Consider the following 16,478-nt stretch of genomic DNA (forward strand, 5'->3'; position numbering starts at 1 on the left):
TTTCACCTAAATAAAATAAAACCCAAACTTTGAAAATATCTGCTAACTTGCAGTTGACAGCTGAAAATAGGTGTTGGGGCATTACCTTTCTGGAATAATGTAATTTTTTGTTATTTTTGTTTAATCTATGTCTTCTGACAGAGACAAAAAAAATTGAACAAAATCATTGTCGTTTCTTTATAATACTTAATGCCGGTTTTGGTTATGTGTCTTTTAGAATGTATTTGTCAAATTTGATATTCATTTGTTGAATATCTTGGGTTTTTTTTAATGGAATCCTTCCGCAACTTAGCCATACAACATTTACCTCCAGAATGTCTCAAAAACAACAAGAGGTAAAACCAAAAATTACAGATTACTTAAAGAACGAAATAAGAGATATGATCGATTACAATACAAACTTTGCTTAAAAACTAAAAGAGACAAATTAATATTTATTTTAATTTAATTTGAACAGCTCGCTATGAAAATGCATAAAAAGTATTGGTATTTAGTGATAGAAATGAAATAATAGAAAATACCTGATGAATTTACCTGTTCGTCTATATCAAAAATCAAAACTTAGGAGAAAATGCTTATACCACCGTATTGATTAATGAGTCTTGGGTTTCTAGTAAAGGTTCGTTTATATACTTCAAAGTGGATTAAAAAGCGGAGATTGTTATGACAACATGAACACCCAAATTTTAAAAATTGGGTTAAAAATCAGCTCATAGCAAATCTTCGTCCGAAAATTTTGATAGTGATGGACGACACCAGCGATTATTCCGGCCTTTTAGAGGATACTTCAAGAAAATCATGGACAATGCAGAGTATGATTGGATGCTTAAAAAAAAGAACATTGGCTTCCCACAGCATGGAGCATTGTAGAAAAAAACAAAAAAAAAGATAAGACTTCCTCCATACCATTGTCAGTTTAATACTAGTGAGATGGTATTGTCTGGGTGTAAAAGGAAATACGATCGATAAATTGCTAGACACCATCGGAAGTTTTGGGGATGTGAGAAAAAGCGATAAAAGAAGTATCTTCAAAGCACTGGAAAATATATCAACCACACAGATAAGGCAATGCAAGAAGCTTGGAAGACAAGACACACAATGTGATGCTTTAGATATTGCGTCACCAATAATTAGTACCGAAGAAGAAGACAACATTGATGATGAAGACATTCTGAATACAGTGAAGTGGAGTAGTTTTTATTTTTGTAGTAGTATTCAGTATTGTCTCGAATTGAGAATCAAAATAATTTTGAGAAAAATGGGTAACTGGCGTCAATTTAATACGTTGCAAACAAAGAACAAAGCAAAGATTAAAGAATTTATATTAATAAAGCCTTGTAACCTTATTTGCAAGAAAATTGTAAATTTGGAACTTACAAAATTCTTTTGGACTAACTCTAGTGGCGCTTTCGAACACCTCGGTATGGGAAAATTTTTAACGGAACTTGTCAGCCATTTTCCACAAGTGATAGTGCTTTCTGTACCGAAACTGCCAGCGCTGAACTCAACCGTTGTATATACATAACTGAATTCGTTAGATGAGGGATCATAGCTATTCTAAATGAAATTAAGAAATGCGTTATTTGAAACCAGTGTGACGAATTTTATAACGCTTTTACATTCCTCACTAGATTGCAAATTTATATGGTGAAGACATACCGATCAACTCTCTAATGTTCCAGTGTAAGATTCCTATATTAATTTTGAAACACTTAAAACGTGTTATATTATATTCTTCCATTCAAAAATTCCATTCAATTAGGGATATGCTTGGTGCATTTTCGTGCCTATTTCGCGAGTCCTTTTTTCTGCCCCACACGATAAAACCCTTGTCGTGTACTTTTATTTATTTTGCTTTAACTGAAATTCGTTACAAAAAAACTCAATTTCCAACCGTTCTTACAATTTTTGAATGATCCAATCAAATCAAGGTTGCTATTAAAAATACGGAAAAAGTCGAAAATAGTTCTTGTTAAAAATGTACAAAACCGCAACATATAGCCTCCACAGTCCACAGTCAGTGTTAATCAACGCTTAACGATTAATTACCTAAACTTTTTCGTTTTATAGAACGCTATATTAAAAAATTCTCGCATCCCGGCAATAATGGGGTAGTCCATGAATCAAAGTTCGTAATATCCTTCCGATTTTTCAGGCCGTGAAAGACGTTAACGCCTGTATCGATCGCCCGGATCATTATTCTTTGGATTTTCAAGGCGTACCTTATAATTATTAATGAACCCAGTTCGAAGTTAAATTCTAAAAGGAAAAGCTAACTGAACATTGATCAATTATGACCCCAAAATTTTCATTAGCAATTAATTCCCAACGGGGGCGAAGCAATTGTTACGTTTTTTGAAGCAAATTAGTTAACAATCAGACGTTCAAATATCTGACGAATTAATTTACATTTTGACGTTTCAGACCATCACAAATTAGTAAATTGTAAATTAAATCCTTATATAATGGCATTTTTGGACTTCTTATTTCCATTGCTAATATTTCTTACGCGCTCAATATTATTTTTAATGTACCTAAAGCTAGAAAAAATGTGCGCAGAAAATTCGTTTGCTGTTATTAATGTTATTTTCTCTTTGACAATGCCAGCGGCGCACTTTCAATTATTAATTAATTATTCATATCGTAAAGAAAAGCTCGAACAAGAGAATGAAACCTCCAAAAACATATATTAAAAAAAGGTTATGAAAGACGTATTGAAAAAGACACAATATATACATTGTGCTCCAAAATTATACGTTATTAAAATGGAAATAAAAGTTCTTGTAAACCTGGATTTCCAAAGTACAGAGCAATAGTGACTAAAGAGCGATGACGGCTACTTGTTAATATTTTCGAAACCTATAAACATATGCATGCCATGCTTATAAACTTAAAACTTATTTATTTTGAGACAAACCTAGTCAGCGCGGTTAAATGTTTAGCTCCATATCCATTTATCTCTTTGCCTTTTATAGTTATTCGCCATTATTAATTATTATTACATCAGTATTATTATTGTTTCTCTTCTTCTCTTCGGAAAAGATTAAGTGAAAAATAGTACGTCACTGTTTATTACTGAAGACAGGTTAGGACTTTATTTTCCTGGTACCAGTCCGACGCAATATAAATTATTTGTAGAGAGGTGAAAGCTTTAAATTTTGAGAAAAAAGATAATCTAATCAATCAAGTAACCGAAAACAATTCTCTAATTGCCCTTTAATATTACAAACATCCGATTGCTTCGTGATAAATGGGATTTTGTTGAAATTTAGCTATGAAATTTACCTCTCGGGAAAGAATTTCCTTTTTTTTTTCGATTTCACGCAAGTGTGACAAACGTACAGACAGTAAATTCCGACGAAAGACTTGTTTCCCTCTCAATAAACAGGATAATTTTCTGTCGCGGTGCTGAAACGAAATAGGACTCCACAATTTTCCCGGGATGTCTGCCTCTCGAAAGGCTTTTCGAAATGTGACAAGGAACTTCCCACTTGAAAACTTAATGTTGATTTTTTCTTGTCGATATCCATCTCTTTTGAGCCGTTGCTGTAAATGAAAGTTAGCGAAAAATAAAAAGGGATACATGAATATCGGTATTTTGCCACTTCAGGTCTGTATTTGGAAGATATTTTTGGAACGTTTCTCTTCTAAACCGGTCAAGTTAGAAAAAGTAATTTGGTTTTCTTGTAGTCTCTGGAAGCACTCAAAGCATATTTTTTGTAACAAAATGCGCAAGTTTTCTGCAATTTAATAGTGGTTCAAGTGCAGCGCTTTATCTTAAAAACGTTTTATGGAATTAGAGTAAATTCAAATTCAAAAATATATTTCTTCTAAAATAGTCAAAATAAAGCAAAAGAAAGAATCGGCCAAAATGTTTTATTCCCAAACCTAATCACTAAACATTTTTGTTGTAGCGACCTTCTTTTCTTTGCGCTGTTTTTTGACTAGCCCTGTGCAACAACAACTTTTAAATTATGGAAATTTGTCAACCTTGCATTTTTGCTTAAAATTTGCAAGTTCTTGATATAGCCCGACAAAGTACAATTTGGAACTGCATAAGTCAAATTTATGTATTTATTTTTACTTTGGAATGGCACAAAATTATCTAACTGCCGACATCATCACTGCTTTTTGATATTCTTACCCTTCACAGGACGACGCTTTCTAGCAGCACACAGAGGAACGGTTTAGTATAATATCAGAGACATAGACCAAAAAATTTTCTTTATATTTTTGGAATGAAATTCACACGATTATTTAGAAGTTCATTTATTATTTTATTGTAATTTTGGGTGATAGATAACTTTATGCGTTAAATTTTGGCTACAAGTGTGTCTAATTACAAATTTTAACACTATTTAAATGAAATACCAATGAAAAGCAAATATAAAAAAAATCTAGTATAAAATGTTGATTTTAGTAAATATTTTTGTTATATGATTGCCTAATACTAATTAAGGGTTTTTTGAAATTTTTACACAAATAAGTCTTTTTTATCAGAAATTTAATAATAACATGAACAAATTAGGTAAAAATATATCAACATCTAAGTTTTTGTATTTACAAAATTTGATATTCGACAGGACTCGCTTGCTGGAATATTATGATCACGAAAATATAACATTTATCTGCTAGGATCTGCCACAGACATATCAAACCGCAATTTTTATTTAGAAAACTGGATTCAATATAAATTTGATTAAAACAAATTTGGATTTATTTCTGATATTAAAGGATGGCAATATAGGATTCAAAAATGGCACAAGAGCCATTAAAAATGTAAAAGAGCTTGTTAATATTGAACATTTACATTTGGGGCTAGAAAAGAAGATCAAAAATTTTTACGCAAAACTATACTGAAAGTGGACTAAATCCTGTAGAGTGGAGTCATGGTTTGGTATTTATATTATATGTATATACAGAGCAAAATGTTTGTGTTATATGTAAGAAAAAATCTTTTTAAAATCATTTTGTAACTTTTTTCAATTTTTAACTAGTTATATATATTTTTCCAACTTTAAAGCAATTTTTTTTTATTTTACAAATGTTTTTTACAAAATTATCTTAAAATAGACAGAGTTGCATATGGTGCAAACTTTAACGAGGGTATTGTATTATATAGGGTGTCCCAATTGCCATACCATGGGTCACTATTGCTATCTCGGTAATTATAAGAACTACAAGCTGGTCAAATGAGATAAAATGTACAGTTTTTGGGGTATATTAAAAATCTGGTTTCACATTAAGAAAAAAATAATTAGTACTGAGCTACGGGGATTTTTCGAAATCTCAAAACAATTTTTTTGTTTTTGTGACGTTCCTCAATTTGGTATTTTTAACGTTTTAATTTAATATACTTTGTAATTCTTATAGTTACCAAGATAGCCCTAGTGGCCCATGACAATTGGGATACCCTGAATAATTAGGCTCAACTTTGGTTTAGCTGAGATCAGTTATGGAATAAATATTTATATATTTAGTACTATTCTTTTATAGTAGTACACATTTACGATTTATTCCGTTATAGCAGTATTTTGAAGCCTTGATTAACAGAAAATAATGAAGTTTTTCTGGGGAAATATAATAATTTGCATTAGTTGGCTTAGGTTTCATTGGGCTAGATCTCTTTTCGCAATTTTATTTTTTATACGGATATTTTGAATGTAAAATTAGTTAAACTTTCCGTGCAACTAATATGATTTTGAATTAAAAGTGTACTGCATTTCCACAAAAAAAATCGTTTTTATGTTCGGGAAGGTAATTGGTTTCAGCTAAACAAAAAATTCCCTACAATTCTAAATAAAAGATATATTATTAGGTGATGGTTCCCTTACTCCAGGAAAAAAAATTCTCTAGGTGAGCGCCAAAAATGGAGAGTCTTCCGTAGACTTTTTTTAGGAAAACATCCAGAACATGCTAAAAATATATAAGGATTTTGTGAAAGCTTAAAGAAGCCCAAACTACAGTGTATTAGAAAGGAAGAACCATTAGGTACTCTAGTCACTGCAAAATTAACAAAATATCTATATAATTTTATTCGAGATGTAACTGCAGAAATTAGCTTTAGCTTAGAGAATGCTTTCCAAGTTATGATCAGGTTAAAAAAAATAAATGATATATGATAAATAAATAAAAAATTATATAACAGCTAAATTTGTCAGCCATCTTAATTGTATATGAAATGTCGGAGGTGGCAATTTTTAATGTTGAAATACTTATTGGCTTTTTCAAAAATGACTAAAATTATGAAAATTCTACAAAAACATATGAGCAAAGAGCAATTGTGAAAGACTCATTTTTGTTGAACACCCTGTCCAGTTTTTTTACTGTTTTATAACAAAATATGTTTTTATAATAAAATTGAAAGATCATTCTTTCAAAAAAAATTCAAGACGAAAAATTTAGATGTTATTTAAGCAAAGTTATATGCATATAAAAAATAGGTTTTTGTAAAACGCACTATATTTTTGTACTGCCCGGTATATAGTTCAAATCATGTAAAGTAACTATTTTTTTTAATTTAAAACTTTGCTGTTTGTACAATATAACTGTGTATTTCTAGCTTTTCCAGATTAAAAGTTTCAAGTAAAAAACTGTGCCGCAACCCCGATTGATATCCTAGTAAAAGCCATCTGCACCTGTGTTCTCATTATCCTTATTGGGACACCTAGTACAGTGACGTTAAATCAATTCGTTGTTGTTTTTTCAGTTACAATATCAGATATTTTAATTTCCAGAAACCTCAGAAAAAAAAATCAGTATCTCGCATCGCCTCGTATTCTACCCATGTAGCTACGCAAACACAACGCAAATTTTATTTCCGCAATACGCGAGATAATTGCATATCAAATACATCACGTACCGTAACGTAGTCTAAACAACCGAAATAAATAAATGATTAAATTTTGCCGGTATTGAATTCCATCGTGCGACGCAATTCGACCATATTTTCCACTCCGTCCGATTTTTAATGCAATATTAAATTTTTCAAACCAGCGTCGGGACGGCACGTTACACAGTTGCGGACACGTACACTGTTCCAACATAACTTTCCTTTAAAAAGACTGTGCAAGCAGCAATTTTCCCAAAATGAAAAACCAACCGGGCATACGAAAGCGGCCCATTCAGGTGAGCTTAATGAAAAAACGATGATCAAGCTGGTTGGCCCCTCTACTTTGGTTTTTTTAAGTCATTTTTTGCAGTAGGTAATAAATTTCAAAATATTTCCACATTAAAGCGGTTTGTTTCGCGTTCAGATGTTTTAAGATTTTAAAAGCCGCCGGACTTTTCCCTTGGGATCAAATAAATCATGTTGCCTTAATTAATATCAACATGGATTACGACAAAGTGTTTTTTTCTGCTCTCTGCTTTAAAATATCCAATTATGAACCGATGAAAGTGCCACTTTAAGCGCCAACTTCATTGCTCACTGTCGCGAGCCACTTCGGGCGTTTCCGGTACTTGAGTCACGAGTTTTGGAGCCACGGAAGGTTTCGGTAAATTTTGGCCATGATATTTTGACGGCCTGCCACACGGAATTAACAAACAAAGTAAATAACGTAAATAAGGAAAACTGTTTTTATGTCGGTTGACAGTGTTTCGGTGTTTTCTAAACTATAAAAAAACTTATTAATTTTTGGATTTAAAATGTTTGGTTTTCTTGGCTCTTGGTACGTACTGTGTAAAAAAACGTTTTCCTTATTGAATTTATATTATATTGCTTTTAAGGACACAAAATATGAAAGAGGTCGATCAAAATAAATAAGAACTAAAAGTTCAGTTCACCGTGTCTTTATCACATTTGATAAAGACACGGTGAAAATATGACCTTTTAGTTCTTATTTATTTTGATAAATGCATTTTCATCAAGTAAAAGCCACCTCATTTCAAAGAGGTTGATAATGCCTAAATCGTGTGGAAACCGTTCAAACCGCCAGCTATTCAAAGATACCAGTACATGTTTTTTAAAAGATAAGGATGAACCTACTGGAACATCTATTCACACCGAATTAACAATGGATGAGTTGACTCTAAAACTGGAACAGCTGAGTTTTGCAGCCAAAGAAATTGAAGATTTGTAAAGAAGAAAAATCGCTATATGTTTTAATCTACGATACTTGCGTTGAATATGATATGGTTCATTAGTTAATATTTGAAAGCATAAAGGATTAAGTCCCCATTACGAGTATCAGAGCAATAAGTTGCTTTAATCAGTTTTTTTAAAATTTTTAACCTTAAAATATTGTTGTTTGGGAGTTATTGTTCAGAAATTTTCGCTAACACAATTTTTCGGTAAAATAAAAGTCGGAAGATGACTAACACTGTGTATTTTGTAAAAGAAACAAATTATCCCGACATTCCTAGGTCCGACAAGATTTCTTTATTTTAAGGCTGTATCCATTGTGCTTATGTGTGCGACTCGGAGACCGACCGACTCGCGTCTGACTAGAAGCAAAGGCACCCTGCGTGGAATCTTATTATAAGTCACAAAACTATGACATTAGACAAAAATATTTAACAAATATAATCACAAGATCAAACGAACTTACCTAAATGATGTTCGATCTTGATTATATGAATGCCTCGTTGAATTAAATAAGGATGATGTAGTACCTGCACTTCGGCGTTATCGCTCACTATGTTCAAAGGTCAAATTACTCACCCCGGCTGTGTCGCACCCCCGGCTCGTGACTCGTCCCGATACGTACGTAGTTATTTTTAAAGCACATCTTGTTGCAACTTATAACGGGTTAAGGGAGGGTTGGACCTTATTTACTTCAACGAGGCATTCATGTAATCAAGATCGAACATCACTTAGGTAAGTTCGTTTAATCTTGTGATTATATTCAGCCCCCTTTCATAAATAAGGATGACGTAATTATTTAAAGACTGTTGCAACAATTAAACACATATTCAGTAAATCTATTAAAATATGTCGAACAAACAGGAAACGAAAAAATCATTATTAACGAAAATAAAAACTAAAGAAAGCCACAGTAAATAGAAAATACTTAACGCAAGAAAGGTGATATTCTTACTTATGTACCAAGTACTGTTTCGTCAAGTACTTGAAATTACAGGTTTATTAGACACTGTGGTAAACATCCTGGAATTATTTCACCAGCCTGCAGCTCTTCTGATAGTGTCATAGTTTAGTCCTTTTCTATTAGCAGCTGATACTGCAGCATGTCTTATACTATAGCCTGTGAATTTATTTATGTCAATACCGCTCTTGCCTAAAGCACTCTTAATCCAACGACTAAGTGTTTGCGTAGAGGCCTTATGAAAAGGGTTTTTAATTGTTATGAAAAGAGATATTTCTGTTCCTGTGTTTTAGTTTTTTCCAGATTAGCCAAGAGGGTCTGGGCTACACAAATATGTGGGTCAGATTTTAGAAACGATCACAGTAACAAAGGCTGTGGTTTATTCTTTTTTGTTGTTTTAATCCTTTTTGGCATAGTAATCTGAATTGCATCGTTATTTATATGAATGAAAGGAATCTCTGTCAGGGAAAAGGTCTGAAGGCGTTGTTGCAAGCGCTATACAAAGTTACACATTTTTGAGTGAGAACTTCTAGGTTAAGTTCAGCATTTTTAAATTGTTTAAGAAAATTCAGAACAACAGAGGGATCTCAAGTATTTTTGTACTTGGGTAAGCTAGGCCTTAACATGTAAGTTCCTTTAAAAAACCGTTGAATTCTAAAATTGCTGAGCCAAATTAGGACCAGCTATTTGCGCTATAGCTGACCTATAAGAGTTTAAGGAAATATATGAAGCTCCATTGTTAAACTGTAAGGACAAAAATTCCAGAACGTTTACTACACTTACAACAAATGGATTAATCTTTCTGGAGGAACAAAATTCCCACCAGAGTTTCAAGCCGCAATTATATTGCTTCAACGTTGCTTCGGAATTAGAAGCCATGCATATTTCTAAGGACTCATTTGGAACTTGTCCACGCAAGAAAGCTTCCCTGATAACTTGGCGGCAATTAGGGAAAGGTTGGTCGATAAGGGGTACGGTATGCCCTAGCAGTTCCCGGTTTTTTGGTGAAGGGCTTAGCACTCTTTAGTTGCCCAAATAGCCACTCGTCAATTGGAGAGTCCAAGAGCGTTTTCTTTAAATCTTTATTTAAGTTCATAGAGACGAGATTCCTTCTGGAAATAGTTTCCCGATTATGGATGTCGGAAAGGAGACGACCCGCATCACTTAACTTTTGAGCTTTGAGTAAGTCCGTTACGACTAAACCGATGGCAGACAAACATGAAGCAATTTGAGCCTGTAAATTACTGAGGCGATGGTCTCTAGTTTGTACAGCTTCTGTTGTCGCTTCTTTCACAACGGTATTTAACTTTGGTGGGCGCAAACCCATACCGTTTTCGGGACAGGTGTATTTCGTTAACAAATTTTTGCGTTTTTCAGGGTGTAAACCCTTCTGGGCAATATTGATCACGTTTTGCTGAATAGGTGGACCAGAATCTTTATTGTTGCCGCCCTCGTCTCCTATTAAGGACAATATCTCTGGTTCCAGAGAGCCGCTCCGTTGATCATTAAGGTTGTCAGTTTTCGTCAAGCAAGTGACATCCTCCTCTGTAACCAAAACAAATGCGTTGTTATTGTAAACAATAGATTTATTGTTATCACAACCAAGCTAAAATATATTGTTACTGTTATCCAAAACAGTCTAAAAAGTATTACTGTTTTCCGAAACAGTTTAAAATATATTACTGTTATCTCAAACAGTTTAAAAATATATTACTGTTATCCCATACAGTTTAAAATATATTATTGTTATTTCAAACAAATATATTACTGTTATCCCAAACGGTATAATATAATTTTTCTGTTATCCTAGACGGGCCCAAATAATAATAACTTACTATTATTTTCAACCAGCTTTCCTGTTATCCCAAACAGGTGAGGATAAGAAATTGCTGTATAGATATTTACCTTCATTATTCTCCACATCGGAGCAGTCACTCGGATTTTGTGAACTAGGTGCACTTTCACAAGAACTTTCTGATAATAATTGTCGTGTTTTTTTCCAATTTTTCTTTTCTAACACATCCATTCGGTGCTCCAATCTTTGAAGAATCGTCAAGACGGAACTTTTTCCCTCCCGGGTCACTGATGACCCGGGCGAAGGCGAAGGGCTACGTCGCCCGTTTTCGTGAACACATTGACATAACAGTACACAGGAAATAACACGCAGATCTGAACGAATCCGCACTAAAACGAAGACTGAAGTAGGTACGTATCGGGACGAGTCGGGAGCCGGGGGTGCGACACAGCCGGGGTGAGTAATTTGACCTTTGAACATAGTGAGCGATAATGCCGAAGCGGAGGTACTACGTCATCCTTATTTACGAAACGAGGCTGAATATAATTAATATTGAAATGATGTATATTGTTCAAATCTGAGCCATTACACATAAGTTATAATGACATAACAACAACAACTCTGGAGTACTCACACTTGTTTTTATGAAAGGTAGGAGTAAAAAACAAAACTATTGTTTTAATAAAAAAACATCGATTGCAATACCCAGATGCATTGGGAACAGTTTCTAAATTTCAAAATGAAACCATTGGAACATGGGTCAACCATCGTCAACTCCGTTACACATGCAATAATGAGTAACTTCGGCAACTCATAATTTACCCAAGAGGTCTTGCATTATAACTTGAACGTGGTACTCAAGAGCAACTTTTGAATTTTTTATGCCAAAACTCTTTGTTTAAAGAATATATTCGGCGACCATATGACAAAATCACAGATATTGCAGATTTGATACAAATATTTCCCTGCACTTGATAATTATAAATATGATACGTTTTCAAACATAGTTGTCCCTCATTATTAAAAATTCGTGAACTTTTCAATTTAAAATGTCCGTTAATGTCCACAATATGACTTTATTTTAATAAATACCTGCACTTAATTTCCAAGCACCCTTCCACAACACTCACAAAACACTAATCTGAGATGAAGCTAGTTGAGGTCACTTTTCACATATTAAAGAAAAACGTCGGTCTTTATAGTATTATCCACTTTTAAAATAAGGCCAGATTCAAAGTATTTATAAGTTAGTGTAAAAGTTATGGGAAAATCCACTTTAGTGACTGGTGGAACTCTATTAATTGAATAGTCTAAACTATCCATGTCTAAAATAAATGGAACTAAACCATCTTTCTTGTAACAATTTCTTTCAATAATGACTCTCCATCTCAAAATAACTAACACCCAGCACGCTGCAACAATCGATTTTAACATTTCAAAACTCACCACACTAATGATTTCCTACCAGACCTACTGCAATTGTTTGCCGTTGACGGCCATATTTGATCACGTGGATTCGACTGCCTAATTCCTGCTGATTCGCAAGAACTAAACAAATTAATAACCAAACAAAACTAACTTAATAGACTTAGAAAAAGGAGAGAAAGGTGTAAGTAACCCTTTCAATAAGCAGATATTATAAACATAATTGATTTCGATCATAACCAAAAATATAAAACATTCGTAGTCTAGGTATTAGCTTAAATATAATACAAACGATAATAGAATAATTCCTTACAACTTATTCGATATTTTTGACGTATGATGCACAAATGGACAAACCAAAAAATAATAATACCAATAATAACCAAAAAATAATAATACCAATAATAACCAATTTGCAGCAATGTGATACGAAACAGTTCATATGTATCAGACTTGCTAGTGCAGATGTAGACTAGCTCTGCAATATAACTATAACTCGTGCGGTTTTTTCTATTTTGCGCCTGCGAACCTGCAAAATGAATATTTTTGCGCCCACCCTTGACAAAACAGTTTATTCTATCTTACTTATTATTTAAAAAATATAAAAATACCACCAAGTTGGCTCCTTTATCACAGTTTTTCAGTTGCACTTAATAATTTACCTTCCAAGAAGGCAGTTATCGGGGAATTTCGGACTCTAGCAATATTTATAGTTCGAGATAGCTCGACAAACAGCTTTCGAGAAAACATTTGTTTTCTGTAACCTAAACTAAGACTAAATTTTACACGGTACTTAACTTACTGCTGATTTTCATCTCAACTTACAGTTTTTTCGTTCTAAAGTGTCTAATTTGAAAAGATTATTGACGGCAATAACATTATCAGCTTATTTCATATCAATATGCAGTGCCTTAGCAACAAGGTTGATCAAATTATTTTTTTTTACCAAATTCAAGGTAAGCATATTTTGCATAGCAGGCTTTCTGAATCTAATATAAAGAATGCAAACATTCATGGATATTATCTTGCTGACTACTTTTGTAGGGAGATTGGTAGACATGGTGGTGTATGCATGTTTGTTAAAAATGATATAACATACAAGCCAGTGAGCTTAAGTAAATATAACCAAGAATTTGTATCTGAGTTTTGTGCAGTTGAATTGTATTAGATTAAAGCTATTGTTATAACATGTTATCGGTCTTGTTCTGGTAAGTTTCAGGCATCTTTAGATAGCTTGGATCTCGTTTTGTGTGAATCACTTGAAAAGCAGCAAAACATTGTCCTACTGGGTGATTTTAATCTAAATTTTAATACTCATTCACAAAGACTCAGTTCATTTCTTTTGTTACTCGACTCTTTTGGTTTGACTGTAACAATCTCGGCGTGCACTAGGGTAACGTGTGGGTCTTTAACATGTATTGATAACATTATAACTAATTTGGAGATTCCTAGTGGATCGACAGGTGTGTTCGATCCCTATTTGTCTGACTCCAAAGGACAGTTCCTCATTTATGGCAGTGCAGGGGCGAAAGAACCAGAAGTTTGGAGAAGACGCTTTACTAGGGTGGGTTTCATAAAGTTTCTCAAGGTATTGAAACTAAAACAACGTGGTTGGTTAATACTTATAATGTTAATACTTTAAGTAGCTCTCATCTGAGAAAGTGTAAATCTGGTGAGCCACCTGTTCATTGGTTTTCCCCCGAACTAAGAACACAAAGAGACCTGTATGGTATGAAAATAATATGTGACGCAAAAAAAGAAGCAGAAAAACACTCTCTTTTTAGAAAGTTGAGAAACGATTATAAAATATCCTTGGAATCTGCCAAAAGAGCTGCGTATGATAGTTTTCTATTCTATATTCAAAAAACAGAGTTAAGCATAGCTGGCGATTAGTTAATTTCGAACTAAACAGAAATAATCGAGACAGGCACTGTGTTGGGGCAACTTTATTATCAGGTCACTTTAATAAGTATTTTAGTGGAATTGCAAATAATATCATAAAAAATCTTCCAAATTCAACATTGGGCAGCTCTTGTTTTTTAAAGGGTTTGAGGGCACCGAAGTGTTCTTTTTAGTTGTTTCCTACGACCCCTGAAGAAGTTTTTTCATCAATAACGAACTTAAGAATTCATCAGCGCACGATGCATTTGACTTGAATAGCATACTCAAGGAGACCGCGAATTTTTTTGTGGAACCTTTGACTAGTTTGATAAATCGTTGTTTTACCGAAGGAATATTCCCGATAATTATCGTCCTATCTCTATCATCGTTGTTTTCTCTAAAGTTTTTGAAATCCTGTTAAAAGAGACGCAATATAATTTTTTTGGTTTCAGAAGCAAGTTCTCCACAACTAGAGCTTTAATGAGGGTGGTGAAGGACATAGTCGGGGGCCTGGAAAGGGGAGAGCACTTAATGATTTCACAGTGCGACCTCTTATGTGTTTCTCATCAGATTCTCTTGAGCAAGGTTGAATTTTATGGAGTGCGTGGTGTTCCACTCAAACTTTTTAAGTCCTATTTAACAGATAGACAACAGTTTGTGAGCGTAAAGAACAATAAGCCTGATTTGACTTGCTTTAAATTTGGAGTACCCCAGGGCTCCGTTCTGGGACCCCTACTTTTTATTATATACATAAATGATATTTACCAGTACATGATGCCTGATACTGAAATTGTGCTGTTTGCTGACGACACAACGTTTATGAATTCAAACAGGAACATCACTACCCTGAGTAATATTGAAACATATACTTCATCTAAGGCCAAAGCATGGTTTTCAGCAAACAATCTACAACTTAATGAAGCTAAAATGAAAAATTTATTAGTGTCTAGTAGCAGTAGGTTGACATGTGGGGATGCAAGATTCTGGGCGTTACCTTGGATGACACTCTGAATTCGTCAGAACACATTGGCGAGCTAAGTAAAAATCTTTCAAATATTCGTTTTCTTGATGTATTGATGTATTGAAGTCAACTTACTTTGGTTTATTTCACTCGCGTATAAACTATGCCACCATACTGTGGGGTAACTCCTCTTATGCCATTAAAATATTTAGGATGCAAAAAAAAAATTATCGAACACTGTAAGCCATTGTATATTAAACATAAAATAATGACGGTTCCGTGTATATTTATATTTCAAAGTGTTCTTGAGATACACTCCAAGACCGATAGTTTGCCGAGGGGTTCTGATTCTCATAGGTATGACACTCGGAGTGCAAATAAACTCGTGCTTCCGAGATAAAGGTTGCAGAAATCAAAACAAAACTCTCCTTATATAAAGCTTTCTAATGGATTGCCAAAATCTTTTAAATGAACGAAAAACATTTTAAATATAAAATTAAAAGTTTTCTTTTAAGGGTTATTATAGCGTGCGTTGGTAAATTTTTTGAAGAAAACATCGGTAATGACGTGTTGCGGGGAGTTGTGCACCCTGTACAATATCTAAAACTAACCAAAACTATTCACGATAAGGTTATATTTTGTTTGGATATGACGAGCTTCCCAGTTTGAATAGGGCTTGTTGGGAGCCTACAGGCTATCCCAAATTTTGAACTAGTTAGTGAATATTTAGGATATTTATTCTTTGATATTTACTTAGATGACGGCCGAGGGCGGAGCGTGGTCATTTCCAATTGTACTTTGAGGTCCAATGAGTGATACAGATTCAAATCTGAACTCTCTACCATAACCGATAGTAAGCTCGATCTATAGACAACCGAGAACAGATACACAAAAAGATCGATATCTCCAGTTTAGCGGAAAATCCAGAAATAAAATTTTATCAGCATATACGTTTAATGAAACAGATACTACTTTAAAGATTGCAGCAATGTCAAAAGTAATAAGAGACTATTTTTCAATTTTGTTTTTCAATTTGTTATAAACATAAGATTTTTTTAAAACTAGAGTTGAAGAATGCGTTTTTCATTCATCTTTTATGGAGGATGTGGTTTGTTTATTACGTTAGGACGTCATTTTAGCATGTTTTCGCCTGTTTTTTCAATTTATTTGCTATATTATCTTTAAGCGGAATTCTTCAGGTAATTCTGTGAAATCAGTTCATGAATAATCAGAAATCGGTAAATATTCGGAAAGCTATGAGACATCCTGTTGTTTACCTGAATTTATCAAAACGACTTTATACCCGCTTTATTGCTACGGTAAATACCGATTTCCAATCGATCTACAAAATGCTTCTCTTTTATTCGTGTGA

General features: G+C 33.5%; 2 protein-coding genes across 4 annotated transcripts in view; one reads left to right on the forward strand and one right to left on the reverse strand.

The window, feature by feature from the left end:
• Nucleotides 1–16,478, forward strand: part of LOC132698968 (potassium voltage-gated channel protein Shaw-like) — a 151,542-nt gene that overhangs the window by 102,141 nt on the left and 32,923 nt on the right. The window contains exons 2-3 of one of the 3 annotated variants that reach the window (XM_060665318.1): nt 14,598–14,730; nt 14,789–16,425. The exons of the other annotated variants lie outside the window; for them this stretch is intronic. The gene's annotated coding sequence lies outside the window, so the exon portion shown is untranslated. The remainder of the gene's footprint in view (nt 1–14,597; nt 14,731–14,788; nt 16,426–16,478) is intronic. 3 annotated transcript variants of the gene reach the window in all.
• On the reverse strand, nt 9,991–11,319 carry LOC132699687 (uncharacterized). The gene is made up of 2 exons (XM_060666536.1): nt 10,950–11,319; nt 9,991–10,589 (listed from the first exon to the last, which is right to left on the reverse strand). The coding sequence occupies exons 1-2, from the start codon at nt 11,317–11,319 to the stop codon at nt 9,991–9,993; spliced, it is 969 nt and encodes a 322-aa protein (XP_060522519.1).

This window comes from Cylas formicarius, unplaced genomic scaffold (genome assembly GCF_029955315.1).
Source record: "Cylas formicarius isolate icCylForm1 unplaced genomic scaffold, icCylForm1.1 PGA_scaffold_3__17_contigs__length_32017465, whole genome shotgun sequence".
NCBI classification, from domain to species: Eukaryota; Metazoa; Arthropoda; class Insecta; order Coleoptera; family Brentidae; genus Cylas; species Cylas formicarius.

Excerpts from the sequence above, each read along its gene's own strand:
- LOC132699687 (XM_060666536.1), bottom strand. The coding sequence starts at position 11,319 with ATGTTCAAAGGTCAAATTACTCACCCCGGCTGTGTCGCACCCCCGGCT. Across the intron at positions 10,590-10,949 it reads CGATGTGGAGAATAATGAAG|AGGAGGATGTCACTTGCTTG; the intron begins GTAAATATCTAT and ends TTTTGGTTACAG.